This window comes from Tachysurus vachellii, chromosome 23 (assembly GCF_030014155.1).
Source record: "Tachysurus vachellii isolate PV-2020 chromosome 23, HZAU_Pvac_v1, whole genome shotgun sequence".
NCBI classification, from domain to species: domain Eukaryota; kingdom Metazoa; phylum Chordata; class Actinopteri; order Siluriformes; family Bagridae; genus Tachysurus; species Tachysurus vachellii.
The window spans coordinates 12,240,297-12,259,613 of NC_083482.1; the positions used below are offsets into that span (position 1 = coordinate 12,240,297).

At 36.9% G+C, this 19,317-nt stretch overlaps 2 protein-coding genes across 2 annotated transcripts in view; one reads left to right on the forward strand and one right to left on the reverse strand.

Annotated features, from left to right (window-relative positions):
- The first annotated feature begins 1,181 nt into the window (after positions 1–1,181).
- On the forward strand, positions 1,182–8,760 carry lin7c (lin-7 homolog C (C. elegans)). Its single transcript, XM_060859343.1, has 5 exons — positions 1,182–1,339; positions 3,265–3,383; positions 5,424–5,495; positions 5,706–5,915; positions 6,472–8,760. Exons 1-5 carry the CDS (start codon positions 1,303–1,305, stop codon positions 6,634–6,636), a joined length of 603 nt encoding a protein of 200 aa, XP_060715326.1. The 5' UTR covers positions 1,182–1,302; the 3' UTR covers positions 6,637–8,760.
- Positions 8,761–11,136: 2,376 nt separating this feature from the next.
- Positions 11,137–19,317, reverse strand: part of mybpc3 (myosin binding protein C3) — a 35,375-nt gene continuing 27,194 nt past the window's right edge. The window contains exons 26-32 of the mRNA XM_060859082.1: positions 17,830–17,918; positions 16,817–17,012; positions 16,535–16,674; positions 14,354–14,513; positions 14,035–14,171; positions 13,644–13,830; positions 11,137–11,723 (exon numbers count right to left, since the gene is read on the reverse strand). Of these exons, the coding sequence (XP_060715065.1) occupies positions 11,692–11,723; positions 13,644–13,830; positions 14,035–14,171; positions 14,354–14,513; positions 16,535–16,674; positions 16,817–17,012; positions 17,830–17,918 (941 nt within the window). The 3' untranslated portion in view covers positions 11,137–11,691. The remainder of the gene's footprint in view (positions 11,724–13,643; positions 13,831–14,034; positions 14,172–14,353; positions 14,514–16,534; positions 16,675–16,816; positions 17,013–17,829; positions 17,919–19,317) is intronic.

The window sequence follows — 19,317 nt, forward strand, 5'->3', positions numbered from 1 at the left end:
AGCCTGAACCAGATTGAACTGGGTGACAGAGAGGAAGGGAAATACCAACATGTGCAAGGCAGTGGTACCCCAGGACCTGGATCAAGAAACACTGCGAAAGAATAATTTGCTCTGGCTGAGAACAAAGTTACATGTCAAAGTTATTTTGGTGAGCTTCAAATTGTCCCTAGTTCAAAGCGGTGCCTGGTGAGAGACCCAGTAGAGCCCTGACCCATTTGCCATGGAAGTAGGCCACTCCATGCAGATCCCTACCCCTTTCTGATATATACTTATAAAATGATTTCATGATGTAGTATAATTTTATAAGCTATAAGCCCTTCCTAGTTGATGGGTATGGCTGCTGTTTTATATAAACCAGAGATAGAACTAATTTCTGGCAGACTTTATATCAGGTGACCATTCAATTCAATTCAATTTATTTGTATAGCGCTTTTAACAATTTCCATTGTCTCAAAGCAGCTTTACAGAAGTATGGAAACAGAAGAGAGAGAAAAAGAAATAATAATAAATATAATAATAATAATAATAATAATAATAATAATAATAATAATAATAATAATAAATAAAAATAGAAAAAATAAGTAAATATATACAGGTAAGAATAAAAAATAAGTAAATATATACAATAAATATATAAAATATAAAATATAAATATAAAATATATAAATATAAATATAAAATATATACAATAAATTTTAATTAATTTAAAAAAAGATTAACTTAAAATTTAAAAATTAAAATCTATCCCTATACCTAATCTCAGTTGACCATCTTTGCTACAGAAAATTAAGTGGATTTAATATACAGGGAAAAAATATAAAAAGAAAAAAAGCCATTCCTACCATTACTGGTAGTAGTAATAAACAAAAATAAGATATTATTTACTAAAAACAAATAGAATATTAGTAGTAGAGTAGACAGGCTGCGTAAATGAGGTACAATTCAGTAATTATTTCTTTTGGCCAGTAGATGGATACAATAACAAGAAGAAAGCCTAGTTTGGATTAATATCAATAAACCACTTGCTCTAATTAGTTGTATTACTTGTGTAATTGTTTCATTCAAAATTCAATTACACAAATTATAAGCAATTTGTGTTAAAAATAGATTTCGGCGGCATTGTGTCAACAACATTGAAGGGATTGTGTGGTATGCGCATTTCCTGCGCAGAAACCACGCTCTTCGATTCCCCTGTTAATCTCTTTGCATTAGCGCTTTAGCTACTTGCTACAAAAATAGCAGTGAAGTCACAGCGCTATCTCCACACTTTCCCAACCAGAAGTGGGATATCCACGTCTGAAAATGGCCTCGCTGGGGGAGCCGGTACGATTAGAAAGAGGTAAATATCACAATTGTGGTCGATTATTCACGGTATTTGTGTCAGCGATGTGATGAGACGTTATTAAAGACGTTATAAAAGCCGTTAGCTTTAAACATTAGCCGTTAGCCAACCGTTAGCTGTTTGTTTTTTGAAGGATTATTATTGTACACATTATTATGTTTAAAAGAATAAATAAATAAAATAAATAAATACAACTAGACAAACTATTCACAATATCTGTCAGAATATTACACATTTACACACTTATCTCTCTATATAAATATATATATTTTAAAGACGTTAGCGAGCTAAACGTTAGCTGTTTATTGTAGCTAGTTATGAGAAATGCACAGATGTGTTCAGGGAAACGAACCGACTTCCAAATTGTTCAGAGGGGTCTGTAGGGTGTAAATGTAGTTATTACACAGTTATTACACATAAATAAACATTTAGTGCATTTAGGATGATAGGAAGTCATCATGGGTTTGGGTTTTATAGCTTCATGAAGAAATAACTAGAATTGTTACTCTACAATAAGAATGCCATAATGGCTGCCATTGCCATGTCTCTCTCTCTCTCTCTCTCTCTCTCTCTCTCTGTGGACATAATGGCTTTAAATAATCACCCTTTCACAAAGTAGGGTCCATGAAGTATCATAGTAATCATAATTATTCTAATAAAAATATTTGAAATATAAATGATTACATTGAGTAGCTCAAATATAAGAAGTATGTCAATAATATGGACCATCACAATGTGGTCAGTAAAATGTTATTTGGCTTTAAGGTCAGTTAATATGTGCACAGGTGGATTATATTTATAAAATAGCTTTTAATAAATACTTTTTTTTTTTTACTGAGAAGGTGTGTGAAGTTTACTTCATAGATAAAGTGACCTCTGGCTGCAAAACGTTTGCGAAGTCTTGCTGCAGATTGCCTTTGACTGCAGGATGTCGGTGTGTATCTGACAGTTATGGGGTTTTTTGAGATTTCAGCTCACACGTCCTTTCCGGCCCATGATCATGAAGCCCTGCTCACAGGTTCTTAGGCGACCCGTATAGTTCTATTAAATGACTAACATGAGACGCATCCAAACCCAATCAGTGTTCTGGGCTGGAAATCAGTTTTCTCTGCAGGGTTTTTAGCAACTTAATAGCACATTTTTGAGAAGGCCACGTTTTTAATCATATTCTATAAAGCATACAAGTTATTCAAACAAATATGGAATAAAAAAAAGTTGACCGTTGCTCCTTTAAACGGTAGACGTCTGAATCACGTTCACTGTCAGACCTTTACAGGACACCTTTGCAACCAATTAGAAACTTAGGATCATGTAGAATCAGACCTTTGAATCTACAGAATCTGTAAAATGCATTGCATTGTGTCATTTTCATCGTACATGTATTAATTTATTGGATGATATTCTTATCCAGTGTAATCTACAATTAAGCAGTTTGAAGGCTAAAATCCTGAATAAATAGTTCAGTTTAAAGTGGGGTGTTTATAAGCTACATTACTGAGTGGTCATGGTGATCTATATCTAATAGTCCACCGAGCTGAATTTAAAGAATATAGTTGCTTGCATTGGACATGTACCGTGTTTTAGGCCTGAGATCTAAGAGTTGTTGTATTAACTGTAAACTGAGGGATTTGTAAAATTCTGGTGCATTGGTTCATCTGATTTAATACAGGGCTGTTTGATAGATGCCAGAAAAAAATGTCTAAACGTCTAAATTGTTTTTTTTGGCAGTGTGACCATTAATGTGTGTTAAATAGTCTCAGTGGATGAATATAATTGCCAAGAAGCAGCCAATAACCATCACAGCCTTGCACCAGGACCTCGGTTGAGTGTTCTATGCCAAAAATAACATCTCTAGATGATATAGGTCAAATGGTAGGCTAAGCTGGTAGTCTTGTCTTACCTCAGAGAAATCTTGTTTCCAGACATTTCTCGTGCCATAGAGCTGCTGGACAAACTCCAGAGAACCGGAGAAGTACCACCTCAGAAGCTGCAGGCCCTACAGAGGGTTTTGCAAAGCGAGTTCTGCAACGCTGTACGAGAGGTAAACATACTGTTTTATGATCAATTTTATCATTTTTGCATATACTGAGTCACACGTATATCCCTGTTTCCCTGTCTTTTGTCTTGAGAAAAAACTGCACTTGCTATCAGTCAGATATTCTGTCGGTGTAATTCATCCATTCAGAGACGGCACTAATATTTTAGAGGGAAGAATTACACGTTCGCTAATGCAGAATGTGTTTCATTATCTTGTATTACAATTTCTTTGTACAATTTATCAATTGTACACCTGCCAGTGTTAAAAGGATTCTAAGAAGTTCAGTACATTTTGGTTCAAAATTTTCCTCTTGGGCGTAACTTTACAAACAACAAGCCCAGTTCACCAGGTCACGTTATATCTCTCAGCATTTTCACTAATTAGCTGTAAGCCACGCGACTCAAGACATGTAAAGTTTGTTTAAGAAAAATGAAAGAGGAGTTGAAATCCACAAATAGTTACTCCCATCCTTTTTCTCAGAAACAAGGGTCTCAGTTGGCAAGTGCCGTTACTCGCGTAGTTAGCTCAAGACCGTGCTGACCGTTGAGTCATTTCTATCCTGCTGCTTTGTCATCTGTCGTTTTTGTATCGTCAACCTCTAGAGGCCAAAAACACAGTGTGGTGCGGTCCACAATCCATTACCTCATAAGCATGCAACGTAATTCAAGTAGATAAAATGTGCTAAAAAAATAAGTGTACTGAAAATGGGTGGAAATCCTTAGTTCTTTATAGCTATAAGCATTGGCCTGTTAATAACTTAGTTCAGCTCCAGGAAATCTTTCACTGGAACTGAGACACATGCTGAAACACTTATACCATTTTTATTCTTTGCCGGGGACACCTTGCACCACATATCGCTGGTTTATCCAAATTTACCTTGTGCTAGACTTTGTGGTGTCAGTCATATGGAGCAGATGTGCTGAGGGGGTCAGACTTGTAAATTAACTAAAACACAAAATACAGATTGTATGATTTTAAACATCCGTTACAAGTTTCTTTGATCAGTGTAGAACTTATATAAGGGTAGCATATTGTCACACCATCACAGCTCCATATTCACTAGTTTGATTCTAAGCTTGTGTTACTGTTTGTGTGGAGTTTATGTACATATGTTCTCTGGTTTTCTCCCACCTCATAGAAACATGCCAATAGGTGGCTTACTATATTGCACCTAGATATGGATGAGTCTGTCCGTGATACCTAGGGATGAACTGAAGTTCTGTCCAGGGTGTATTCCTGCCTCACATTCAGTGTTCCCCAGATCGACCATGACCCAGTCCAGGATAAAGTTACTTAAGATGAATGAAAAAGTTAGTTTAGCCCTGCAGCATTACCAGATATTTTCTAAGTTCTATCAGTTGTAATGTCTCATTCACACTTGTTCTTGCCCCATTTCCCAAGTCAGTGCTTATGCATATGCTTGGGTTATTCTCGCCAGAGGAAAGTTTGTCTTGGCTTATCTCACAGCCTACATATGCTTGTTGCAGGAGCTCCCCTGAAGTGCAGAGTCTGTAGTTTAACCCCTGCATCAGGTGCCTGATCATGGTTTTCATGAGCGATGACCTAGTTTGAGTTATCCTACTGCCACCGATGATGATGATGATGATGATGATTCAGACGCACTTCTACCTCAGTAACTGATGAGCGCCACGGGTGTCGAAATAACTCGAGTGCTATCCAATTTAAAGCTGTTCATTCACTTCTTGCTCCACACCTCCAGGGAATTGTACTCATGGAACACCTTAAAATAGAAGTGCAAAGCCGTGATCAGGTTCCACCTGCATTTTGAGTTATCTCTGTAATTACCTGATCCTAGAATAGCTGTGCTGCTCAGAGATGCTTTGTAAATATTGACCTAGATCTTGCATTTATGTTTATTCAGTGCTATTCTTGAAACTAGTGGCTATTGGGTAGTAATGTTTTAGATCATATATTTACAGTGTGGCTTCATAGAGCCAGGATTGTAGAACGTTAGAAATGTTTGTCATATCATAATGATCATACCTTTTGTCGTCTCTTTTTTTTCTTTTCTCCTGTGTACAGGTTTATGAACATGTGTATGAGACAGTGGACATTAACAGCAGTCCAGAGGTCAGGGCCAATGCCACAGCAAAGGTAAACTTAATAAGAATGTTGGTCTGAAAGAATAATGATATAATAACTGCACGTTGTTATAGTTTGTGTGTCCCCAGCCTGCTTCACCTTTGCACTGCTTTATTTTGCAGTGAAACAAGGTTAACTATTGACCAAAAGATGTATTATAACATTTGTGTGTGTATATATACTAAGTTGTGCTTTAACATACATACTCTGCTTGATCCCCAGGCCACAGTGGCAGCGTTTGCAGCAAGCGAAGGACACTCCCACCCTCGTGTGGTGGAGCTGCCAAAAACCGAGGAAGGCCTCGGTTTCAACATCATGGGAGGTAAAGAGCAGAACTCACCCATCTACATCTCACGCATCATCCCAGGAGGTATTGCCGATCGTCACGGTGGCCTCAAGAGAGGAGACCAGCTGCTCTCGGTCAACGGAGTGGTATGTAGGCGGCTTTGATGAGCGTTAATATCCGAGAGAAACTGGAAGCCTATCAATAGCTTTTTTTAATAAATAAACCATTTTCAAGCTATTAATTGTTGAGGATATTCACATATGCAGTAAATGAACCTGCTCTCTGTCAGATTCTGTTTCTAATTTATGTGCATGTGACTACAGGCTGATGAACCAAAGAAGAGTTTATTTGGACTAAAAAAAATGAATGGAATAGCTGCTTTTTTTTTATTAACTAAGGATCCCACTGGCTTTTTCCTGGCTATGTTAATAACATTCATTAGTGGGGGGAAAAGCCATCTTATTCACTAGTAACAGTTTGTGTTGATTAGATTTTCTGTCTGCTTGCTCAGATGTTCCTCCTTAACATTTAATACTAATAATTTGTTCATTAAAATTAATGGCTTGTGTATTGTATTTAGGGCTTTATATGCATGTAAGTGCAAAGAGTTTAGTAATGGCTGGAAACTATTTCTGCAATGTTTGCAAATTGATTATTATTGACTAACGTGGCATCTTTTTCCCTCTTCCATTTCCTTTGTAGAGTGTGGAAGGGGAGCACCATGAGAAGGCAGTGGAGCTCTTAAAAGCAGCTCAGGGCACAGTCAAGCTTGTAGTCCGCTACACTCCTAAAGTGCTGGAGGAAATGGAGTCTCGGTTTGAAAAGATGCGATCTGCCAAACGCAGCCAAAAGAACAGCTACCAGTAGGGTACGCAGTAGGGTAACCTGCCTGTGGCCCTCATGTCATGTCTCTCTCTCTCTTTCTCTCTCTCTCTCTCTTTCTCTCTCTCTCTCTCTTTCTTTCTATCTTTCTATCTTCCTTTCTACCCAGGGCTTGGACACACATACGGCACTTCTCTTTTCTGCTTTTATGGAATTTTCTAAAACTTCCCTACCACTTCAAGTTTGAGCACACATTTTTTCACTGTTTTGTGGAAATAAACACTACTATTCCCCACAACACACACACCCCACTCACCCCCACCCCTGGTGATACAAACCTGGTGATGTACATCACTGTGTCAGGTGAAGGTCGAGGGCCAGGATTGCAAGGGGACCATCTCCGTTTCGCTTCTGAGGTCATTTAAATGAAACGATAAATGTTTAAAAAGTGCCTCAAGAGCTTAAAGAAAAATGTACTAGCTCTCTAGAACCATTTGGATTGTATGTGGAATGTTGAATGCACATTCATCTTCTAAAGACTTGGAACACCCAGGGTAACATTCAGCAGTATAAGCAGGGTGTTGGAAGTAGAAAGATGTCATATTTCACTTAAACAGTTTGTGTCAAGGACAAACAATAAGGTGTGTCATACCGCTCAACAAGCAAAAACACTATCATTTTATCACTATCATGTTTTATCGTAGTTTTTTATAATTATAAAAATTCGTTTCATGGGGTTAGAGGGTGAATTTCTTTTTCAATTTTTAATCATATATGACAATGATTTAGTTTCACTGGGTTAGGGCTTATATATAAAAAAAATCCTGTTTTTGTTACTAGGTTTCTTTCTACCCTCCCCCCTCCCCCTAGTTCTTTCAGCATTTTTTATTTTTACTCGCAATTATACAACAGAATGAAGCGACAAGAATATGTAGAAGGATTGAAGTAGTGACTGCTAAGCACTGACTCCCTTCACACTGAAAACTTGGGTGACTATTTAATTACACTGAGATATTTATTTCTTTTATATGTACCCTAGACATATTTTGTTGCACACAAATTCTATTATGTATATGCTGTAGCTTATAGGATTTATTTGCTGTCCCTATCGCCAGTAAAAATAAGTTGTTTTTTTTTTTGTTTGTTTGTTTTTTGTTTTGTTAGTGAATCTGATTTGTAGTTGCTTACTATGTTTACAGTCTTTAAGCTCCTGATCATTTTTCATTCACTTCACTGAGCAAGATTCGTTATTGAGCGAACTTAAAGGTGAAGGTTCTCTTCATCCTGCTTATTCATCTCCTGGCAATATTTGTACCGATTCAAAAATCATTCCACGAACGTATCACTCTTTCACACGTATGCTCATTGTGCTCATAGTTAAAACAAGTTAATGTTTCCTATCTGTTTTAAGCGTAAACGCACGTATTTTAACTGTCACAATTAAAAGAAAACATCTATTATTCAGTCTCACGAAATATTTAGCATGTTTCTAATTGTAGACGTTCATTAATCATGGAGCGATGTGAGGAAAGGTGGTCTAATCTCTTGCGTTAAAATTTAAAAAAAAAAAATGCCATCTTGTAATTACAACTATTCAGTCTTCCTCAGAAAGCATTCTGGAAAATGAGAGTTGGATGCTTTGTTGTTCTCTGAAGTTTTGGGAGCTCAGGTTGCATTTCTCCATCCCTGACTTCCTCTGACATTTCACGACCTGAAGTTACACTAAGCAATAAAGCTCGCTCTTCGTTCTCCAGCCCCTCCCTATTAAATCTGCGTCATTGTTCACTTTTGAAAGGCTTACTTGCTATTTTTGTACCACCGTTTTCTTATGATGTTTTGCTTGCCTTTTTTGATACATTTTATTCACAGGATTTTTTTCCAAGGAATTATTTGTATTGCTTTTCTGAGGACATTGTCCCATTGTTTTTCGAGTACAAAGACCAAACGTGCAATTTTTCTGACAGCTCTTTGATATCATGTTGAATGTCCCGTATGCTAGTTTGGGAATGTTGCTTTAATGAGCCTAAATATTACTGTATCATTTAACATTGCTCTTCCTTCCTGGTGAACTGTCTTACATGTAATGTAGATGCATAGAATGAAATTAATTCTTAGGTTTACTTCAGAGTAATGAATTCAAGCTGCACAAAATAAATTACACAAATGTTGGCTTCTTGTCTTTTGTTTGTTTGTTTGTTTTTGTTTAGTTGTGCATTTGCTCCTAGCTTTTGCCTGTAGTTGTTATATTTAACGCCAGGGGGCACTGTGACCTAGTATACGTTGCCAATGGGTGGCTTAAATCAAGATCCCAAATATATTAAGGACAATTAAAAGTGCTTTTCTGTCCACAGACAGACGATTTAGATAAAGTATATTATTTGATCCTTTAAAAATTCATTAAAATGTCTCAGTGAAGTTGATTGAAATATTTGAAAGCAAAATTTGATCATTTTCACTATGGATATCTAAATACACAGGGTTTCACAGTGCCACCAAAAATCACTTAACCGCTTGGGCTGTGTCGTTTATAACTTATCATGTATTCTCCTCATATGTACTTTAAGTCTCAGGTTACAATTGCCTCTTCAGAAGCCTATTAATAACTTTAAGGTGTGAAGAGAGAAGTCTTCTGACAGTGTGACGGACAGATATGCCCGGCTCTTCCCTCTGTACCTTCAGGGTGTACTATTGTTTTGATTATTTATATTAGTTTTTCTCACTGTAAGTTCACACTCTAGTCGTGATACACTGGTGGAATAGAAAATCAAGCTTATGAAATGGAAGCGTTCATGTACTGTGCATGCTGCAATAGAAACACCAGGGACCTTTGCTACAAGGGGCTACGATTAGTACTGTTAGCACGCTGCCATAGACACCTTCATGGGCTGGGAACACCAGTGCTACTGAGGAAAGTCTGGAGGGGAAAAAGAAAATCATATCAAAAATAGTTGTGAAATGACGTCTGTGTTACACATCCTGATACAGCGCGGTGCCACGTGCAGTACACTTTAATGGTAATGAATGTGGCCTTGTACAGCAGCCACAAGGTTGACACGCACGTACACACAAAGCTTATTTTTACTAGTGCAAGGATTCCAGGAGTCATGAAAAACTGATAAACCGGCAGACAGCATATAGGGTTATTGTAAACTGCATATTCACAGCAGTATTGTGGTATTAGTGTGGTGGAAACAGAAGAGAATTAAGAATGAGACTTTCTTTATTCTATGATGAAACATTGCTATCCTGATGGCCGGTGTCTCTTCCTGGATGAACTCAGCCCTCAAACACTGGACACTGGTCATAAATCAGTTGAACACCTATGGTAGTGATGTCAGATGGCCATCTCTTTCATCATCCTCATCATCACCACCATCCAAACACCAGCCGAGGGAGTAACGTTTGGATGAATGCTGGTAATACCTCCAGCGCAGAGCTGAAGACATACTGTGACAAGAATTTGTACCAAGGTGTATTAAAGCTATTTTAATCGCATGTGTTAGCACCTTACTAATACATGGTGCGGTGGACCTCAGTATTAACTGTAGTAAATGTTTTAAAAGAAACCAGATGATTCAGCTATAGTGCTTCAAAGTTTCTGAGTTCCTTTCATTTTAGTCAAATACAGCATGTCATTTATGTCACGTGTCTCACCACTGAAAAAGAGAAATCCTAAAATGATCATGTTCGTTTGCCTGATGTACAGCTGATTTTATGTTGTTAAGGAGCTGTAATAACTCCTGTGATGTTGAGGAAAAATGGGTCACAAAAACCAATGCTATGCAGGACGTATGCTTGTAGTGGCTGTCATCGTCAATTAATTAACACTGAGAATAGTATCAAATAATCATCACCAACAAATCACTTTTTTTTTTGTCTTTCTTAAAGACACTCAGCCCAACACATAACTTTCTGTGACACTTAAACCAAGAACGACAAATATACGATTTTGTCAGTGGACAGTTTGAGGTTGTCACTCAGCATGAGCTGAACTTAGCAATGTGGTATCGTGGGAAGGCAAAATTCTACAATGGATCATTATTACTTGTTGCTCTTTAAATATGGAACATTTCTTTCACTGCTGTCTCTAATTCTGACATGTATTTAAATGCCCTGCATGCCTGGGCTGTGTTTCAAACACGTGGTACTCCCCAGACCTGCACCAGTGCACACGTGGTGGAATTTCCTGTCATGCTGTTCATGTTTGCCTATAAACTGTGACCATGGACACATCCACTTCTTCTTTCTGTGGACTTTATTAAGTTAGTAGTCAGAGCACGTTTTAGCTATTCTGTTCCTCTTATGACTCTTAAATGATTTTTGCACGAAAAGGAATGTGTGTGGTATGAAGAAAAACTCTATAATAAAATAATACATTTTTGACATCTGATTTAATTTAATTTAGTAGAAGGGTTTATGTTTATTAAGAATTTTAAGGAGGTGGATATTAATTTACCTGATTATTTTTTATCCACAAAATGCCTTCTGAAAATAAAATAGATAAACATATCTTGTGCAAAATACAAATTTATGCAAATGTCCATATGACAGTAACTGTAACTTTATTGTTTACAGTGTTTGGTATTTGGAGAAAATACTGCATGAAGCCAGAATAACAGCAACAGATCTCACAATTGCTGCTTTCTGTCTTTAAATGTATCAGTTGACTGAGCTACAATTAGATTGTACCTTCCAGTCTACTAGCCTCGTAGCCGACTTAAAACTAGAAGCAAATCAAGATGTACACTTTGACTGGGCATCAATCAAAATATGTATTTTTCATTAAATTACATTAAAATACATTTCAAGTCACAAGACAAAAAACACCACAGAAATTAAAACTGTGAAGATTATGATGAAGTATTCATATCTGTACCTCAAACAAATGAAATGAAATGAAATGATCACAACAAAATCCAATGAGTGAAATGGTGAAAGAATGCATTTCCGGCAGACATGTTATGTATGAAACATTGGATGTGTGCATACAGTCGAGTGAACACGCAAACACAAGGAACTCTTTCTTCTCTGTACTGTAACCTTTGACATGTCCTGAGCACAGCAGCACCATTTCAATGCTTAGCCAGGAATCTGAGTGTCTCACTTTTTCGTCTCCTCTTTGGTTATTTGAGCTGCAAAGCATAAGCAGAAAGATGAGAAAATGATGTTCAGGCCTCATGTCTATTATATTATAAATATCGTGGACGTTAATCGGGATCAAAACCAGAAACAGAAAGCTTTTGTTCTGAGTAATCTGTTAAATACAAAGCATGGCATTTCATAAATAAAACATTTCTATGGCCAAACATTATCAAGTATAAATTTGTTTACGGTGGAAAAAAATATATTAATATGGATATACATATTTATATATTTATATATTAAAGGTTAAAAAAAGCTATTAGTGACCTATCATGTGTAAATGGATCTAATTATAAAGACTTTTTAGAAGAGCCAACGAGAGTAAAAGTATAGTGGTAATGATCTTACCTTCAAAACAAATCAGACACAGCAAACCTGAGGTTATTCGCGAGCTGGGGGTCAGTAGCAAAGGGTGAAGAGAAACATGAAACAGCAAGGAGGAAGGATTAAAGAGAGACACACATTTGGACTTATGGATCTTTCTGGAAAAGGATCCATTCTGAACCTTATGAATGCCTACAGAGTCACGGTTTCTCAACCCTCAGGACATGGGTTTCTGCTTCGCAAAAGTTTGGAGTTTTCTTTACATCTAGCCCATGTACATATGGTGAAATCTCTCCACATGGCAGTAATCTTGGCAAAACTGACCCACACAATTATTTACAGTCTTTCACAACCAGGCTCTTGTGTACATGAACACAGAGACCAAAAACAGGTGACTTTTAAATACAGATTCAAAGATACTCTAAAAATTTACAAACCTAATAAAATTGCAGGTATAAATATTTTAAGGCTGCTTCAGCCACTGCTCATTGCATTTAAAGGCAAATCGCAGTGTGGGTAGCTTTATAAACACTTTTAATGTAAAAATGAATAAATAATAATATGTTATACTTTTTTTGTAACATGAATGGCAACTGAAATTGTATTGGTTACTGTTTTACGAAATAGAAAAATGTATGTGATATTGCACACGTATACAGTATATACATATATATATATATATATATATATATATATATATATATATATATATATATATATATATATATCACAGTTTTATGTTATAGAACTTGTGTTTTTTGGTTGGTTGGTTTTTTTTTTTCAGAAGTTTTTTTTACAGATACTTCCATATTGCTATTATGAAAACTTTTCACCCACTAAATCTGTGTATGCCACTGTAAGAATTAGAATTTTTCTTAGCCCCTTTAGCACCAAGGCGAAGCACTCAGTGGGTTTTCGAACCAAAAGTTGAGAAAAACAGCACTCAGATACACTCTTAGATTCAGGTCTTAAAAGTTAATCATCCAAAATAAAACAAGGACATTTGATATATGCCAGAATACTCCATGTTTCTCTCATATGTATTGATACAATACAAACTGTTCCATCACAGTATATGTCTATTCATTCTGTGGATTCTGGACTAAAGAATACAAATTTTGTGAAAATTGTGCCTTTGCAAAAATAAAAAAATAAAAAAAACATAGAATTCCTTCATTATGTTAGGACCTGCCTTGTTGAAAATTCATAGTAGTATAAAATTTATATTGTATTAGGTATTGGTATAAGAATGAAAACATGGATTCTGTTTTTTTTTTTTTTGTCAGCATATATCTACACATACAATACAGAGTCACAGTAAATATAAGTGAGTAAATATACATGTAGAGAGGTGTTTTATTCATATATGATAACACCGTGTCACTCATATATGACCTCATATTGAACAGAATGCTGTATAGTACAATAGAACAGGAACAGACAGAAATGTTATGTAATTATTAAGTAAAGCAATACTTTGAGCTCATAGAAATATCAAGACGATTACTTTGCTTGTGTCAGTCTGCATGTATTATCTTCTTTGGAGCTAGAATTAAAACGTCAAGGATTACGTGTGAGATACTTACGGCGAACCTCCAGCTTGCACTCCACGGTGTCCTCTCCACTGGCGTTAACAGCTTTACACATGTACATACCTCCATCGAATGGACACGGCTTCCTAATCTCTAGAGTTAATACACCCTGCTTGCTGAGCATACGGTACTTGGCTTCATTTGTGATGTCCATCTTGTTCTTGTACCATGTTATTTTGGGCTGAGTATTAAAATGGACAGTAAAATTGAAAGAAATTAGTAGCGGTTCTGGAATGATCAGGACATTTACTATAAAAACGTGCAGAAAGTCGCCTCTAAATATTCCAGCTAAGAGATAAGCTCCACTATACAAGCAAAATAATGATATAATAAGCCACAATAATACTTTCTGAGCTTTTCTGTCAGATATTTCAGATATGCTTACCTTAGGGATGCCTCTTACAGCACAGCTGAGAGTGGCATTGTACCCTGCGATGACCGAGCGGCTCATTAGTGGGTGTGTGAATTTGGGTGCCTCTGAGAAGTCATGATCTTTGTAGCTGGGTGGCTTGTAGTCAATGCCTTAGGTTAGAACAAGATTTCAGGTAAACATCATGATGTCTGATGCAGTAGAAAAATAATATTGATTTTGATATGAATAAATAGAAGCAGTTTATATATTAATGAAATCTTCCCACTTCTTTTATATTGCAATAAAAATGATACATGCATGAAAATCTGTAAGTCAATCAAGCTCATCTCACCAGTTTTCTGGATGTACGCACTGTCCTTAGAGATGCATGGCTCCAGACTCAGGCCCACCGCATTCATAGCGAACACTCTGAATACATACTCATTCCCCATGATCAGGTCAGACACCACACAGTTAGTGCGTCGATATTGCTCATAAACTGTAAACCATTCCTGTCAAACACATAAACATATACCATAGTTGAGTGCGTATGTTTGCATCTCCTTTGTTTTCTCTGGGTTAAATGACCTTGATTTTACAGACTACACTACAAAAGAGAATTTCATTTTATGTGCATTGAAATATGATATTTTAACCAGGGATAATCTTGGATATAGTCAAATTTATTTAATAATGGCTTTTATATTATAATAAACCAAGTATGTGGGGATGTTGTAGCCTAGTGGTCAAGGTGTTCCCTGGTCTGCCAAACTGCCACCAGGCCCCTGAAAAATGTAAATATGGTTATTAAACCTATCTATTTTAGATATATTATTTAAAACTATCTATCTATCTATCTATCTATCTATCTATCTATCTATCTATCTATCTATCTATCTATCTATTTCTATGTATATACAATGTGTATAGAGTATATGTTGATGAGTGAGTAAGACCATCTAAGAACAGGCTTAATACTTGAATATTTGACTATTAAATATGCATATATTACAATGTTCCTGTTATCACTTGCATTATAGCAGCTGCAAATAGTCTATTACAAATTACCAACACTGCAGACTCCTTTCACTGCAGACTCAAATAAATGATTGTAATGTAATTGTAAATGTAATGTACATCTTGTTTTATTATTAGCCATGGATTATTTTAGAGCATCCATCATACAAGTCTGTGTGAATTTGTTGTACCTATATTGATTTAAACTACAGCTGTCAGTTCTGCTGTTATAGAAAATTACCCAATACCTCCTGCCCGGTCAGACTTGTGAATTTTTATAAGGACTGATATCACTAACACTACTAGATTGGCTGTGCCATGGAACATAGTATGACTACAGAGATGTTCTAGTTATTTCTACAACTTATTTTCCTATTTATTCTCATTGTTAATTACTTATCATATACTTAATATTATAGATCTCTTTTATAAATATGTAACTATGCAGCGTGAACCTTTAATGTTGCTTTGTCACGTTATGCATTTTATGTATTACGTCTAACACTATTATCATGACAGTGTGTGTTGATTGAGTAGATGGGAATAAAATAGCAGTCTGTGTGCATGTTCCAAGATCAGGGACCTTAAGTGCTTTTATATTTAGAACAGGACGTGTCTGGTTTCTGACTTGGATATTGTCGTGTGAAATGTGATGATCCCAAGCCTCCCAGCTCATTGTTCTGGATGCACTAAGAGTAATTTGGGCCTAATACAGATGAGTGGTGTAACTCATATTCATCCACTAACCTTGTAAAGAACAAAGAGAGGAAAAGAGTGGAGTACTGACTATTAGCCTATTAGGAGGAGGGGGTGGGGTGGCATGGGACATACCAGCCCCATGCTGAGGGGCAAAGCTGCACACAGATGATAGACGGTGAGGGTCATTTTGGCAGCTCGAGCTGCAGATGCTATAAAAGCTGTCCTGTCCTACAGAGGCATTCTAAGCAAGTTGCCAAGAGACGTTGAAGCCCAGAGTACCACTCCACTTGCACATACTGTACATACATTACTCAATTATAAAGGCGTGCTTTGGAGCTTAGCTACTTTTTGTGACACTGGCAAGGATTTCAGAGAACAGAGGGTCAAATGAGAAGTCATATCTGCCTTTGGTTTGTCTTTCTTCTGCTCTGATTCTTCAGAGTGGAAAAGGGTGATATCTGGTTAGTTTTTAATAAAGACCTGAGCTAACAATGTGAGATCATTTTTTAAATTAATACGTATTCCATTAGAGGAATAGATGTCCAAGCCCGGTGTCAAACGTCCATGACCTTTTACCTGGATGAATCGATGGGATAATAAATTAAATCTGGAGGTACCTTCAGGTTTTGATTTGTATAGCAGCTTACCATTTGATTCATTCTGTAATTACATGGACACCCATGAACCTCTTCCAAAAGGACCCTTGCCCTCATCGCCCTCTTAGAGCTCCAGTTGCACCCAATATTCGCAGCCATATAAATATATTTATATAGCGGCGTTGTGTAAATCTAATTCCTGGACCTAGATTTGTACACACCATGGTCTTCTTGTCAGCTTTCTGGATTGTGTAGCCAGTGATATCGCTGTTGCCATTGTCTTTGGGTGGTTTCCATTCCAGCGCCACGTTGAAACCCCATATATCCACCACCTTCAAGTTCTGAGGAGATCCAGGAAGGTCTGGTGGAGAAAAAATAATTTTACAGTATTATCATTTTAAACCTCACAATTTCCTAATTTTACAGCGATGCATGAGGCTACAAAAGCTAATGGGTCACAAGAAACAGTGTTTTGAGCTGATGCAATGTACATAAGAACATACCAACAATCTGAATGGTCACAGAGGCCTTGTCTTCAACATTCTCAATCTGTACGCGCAGTTCATATTGACCAGAGTCTTTACGCTCCGTCCTCCTGATGAAAAGGATGCTGTCGGTCTCACTGTTTCGTACGCTCACCTGCTTCGGGTCAAGGGGCTCATCGTCTTTTGTCCAGGTCACTTTTGGTCTAGGTTTTCCCTGAAGAAAGGCATGTTGGTTTCAGTGTGGTTTCAGTTTTACCCATTTGAGCAGTTAGACTAATATTATCTACTTTGCTAGGGATGAGGATAATTGTTTTAATTACATAGTAATTAGGTTAGTGGTAGCTTGCCTGCATGTGTACTTGATTCCTGTTTTACTCAGTATAATTGATACTCTCCAGCTAGCTATTAATCTGTTAACCTAGTAGTGACTTACATAGTCTCCTTGAGTTTTGTAGATGTTTTGTAAAATCAATCCATTTTGCATGCATATGATACGTCATCATTTTAGCATGTAATATGCCTAGTTCTAAATGTATGCAGGAGTTTTAAACAGATTTAAGTTTTAAGCCTCAGGACTGTGTGTGTGTCTCTGTGTGTGTGTGTGTGTGTGTGTGTGTGTGTGTGTGTGTGTGTGTGTGTGTATGCCAGCATGCTGTTTTTAAGTAAGACATTTCCCCAGAGAGCTTTTTCAGCTGCTGTTCAGATTTGTGTCATTAACACATTTTGAAGCTGCTGTCCATGTGCATCCTCTATCATCGTGTTTCAGCTGCACAGCTCTGTGTATTTATAGTATTTCAAAGACAACATGAACAAGCCCTTCCTGTCCTAATTAATCCCCATTAACACAGTAGTTAATGTTTCAGTCTGGCCAATGCACTCTTGTTTGAGGCCAAAAGAGCAACAAGGAGCTACCAAGTATAGTGTACAGTACCTTGTATAAGTGTTTACCCTCAGTGACCTTTTCCATGTTCACAGCCTGGAAAAATGGATTTGGATGCGATTTTATTTCAGTAATGACAGTTGATTTTTACCTGGAATGGGATCACCAGGTTAACAGTCTCCCCCACTTTCTTGATGAGGGTCTGACGAAGACTGCGAGGGATCCAAATTTTTGGACGCTCTATTAGAAGGCAAAGAGAAAAAGCAGAGAATTGGGAAATGATCTGTGTGATAAAAGTGCTGAACATTTTTGAAAAAATGAATATATTGGCAGATGTACTGTAGCTGTGAAGCAACAGCAAATTTTAAATCATCATGTAAGCAAGGTAGCACAGCCCGTTTTGTGGATTATTAATGCTAAATTGCTGAGTGTGTGTGTGTGTTTGTGTGTGTGTGTGTGTGTCTGTGTGTGTGTGATTCCAAATCCACCCTGACAAGAATAAAGTAGATAAATGCTAAGTTTGCAAAGGACCACAAATAAACAAAACTACCGTTTGAGTCTCAACTCATTAAATGTTGTTAGAAAACAGTGAGAATATTTTATTAAAACGAAACAGAAGTCAGCATTTAAATAATAATTATGTGGCTCACAGTTATAATATAAAGGGTCAATAGTTAAGCCTATGCAGTAGCTGTTCATACAGTGCTGAGCATTTCTTTATCGTATTTCTCACTTTGGTGGCACAACAGACCTCCCAGCCTTCACCAGACAAACACTTCACTAGTCACTGTTTTTTCTGAGTAGAATGTCCGAGGGTCTCCTGGACCCAAATATAAACCTCCCATCATACCGCTTTTTCAGTATATGCACTTCATTTTAGTTTTGGCATCACTTGTGATAATCGACTAATTCCTTAAGGAACTGTTTCAGACAGTCAGTGACGCATACTTTGGATTGATAAGTTTAACATTATAGGTGTTATCAGATACAAATCTGACCAACAGCTCTCATGTATACAAGCAACATGAAACAATGTACTGTCGAGACTGGCAACCCTGAAAGCTCTCCATTCACACACCAGCGAAGCTAATTTTGCAACGTATTTTTAACATGCAGTATAGGAAAATAATGTGTATGATTTCATTTCAAACTGTTTTTTTCTCCCTTGATTTCAGATTTTGCTTTTACTTTTTGTCAAACAAACTGCCCCAGTTGATACGAATTAAGGGGTTAAAAAAACACCACACATTTGTGGAAATGAGAAGGAATAATGGCTAATTATATCATAAATGTGTCCGATTAAACCTAATAATGAAGTTTCTGAGAATGGTTTATGGACAAAAATGGCAAGGAATCCATAATATATTTGTGTAAATGTTTCTATTAGAACAATCTGAGCCTGTTATTGAATTTATTCTACTTCCAAGCCTGATGGAGATTGGTGACAGACTATATCTGGCCCCTAGGCTTTCTCTTATACAGACCTGCTTTAATGTAATTGTGTATATCTCCTACTCGTGAAAGCTAGTGAATGCTAGTGGCTGAAAGCTGATCGGGAACAAGCTGGTGATTGCCTCAGTGAACTAGACTTATTAAGTTAAAACGATAAAAGCTTTTGTAAAGCACTCTATCTAATGTA

Bases quoted from the DNA above. Each gene is read 5' to 3' on its own strand.
- lin7c (XM_060859343.1), top strand. From the start codon at position 1,303: ATGGCCTCGCTGGGGGAGCCGGTACGATTAGAAAGAG. The intron at 3,384-5,423 runs GTAAACATACTG...TCCTGTGTACAG, and splicing joins TCTGCAACGCTGTACGAGAG to GTTTATGAACATGTGTATGA. The intron at 5,496-5,705 runs GTAAACTTAATA...CTTGATCCCCAG, and splicing joins GGGCCAATGCCACAGCAAAG to GCCACAGTGGCAGCGTTTGC.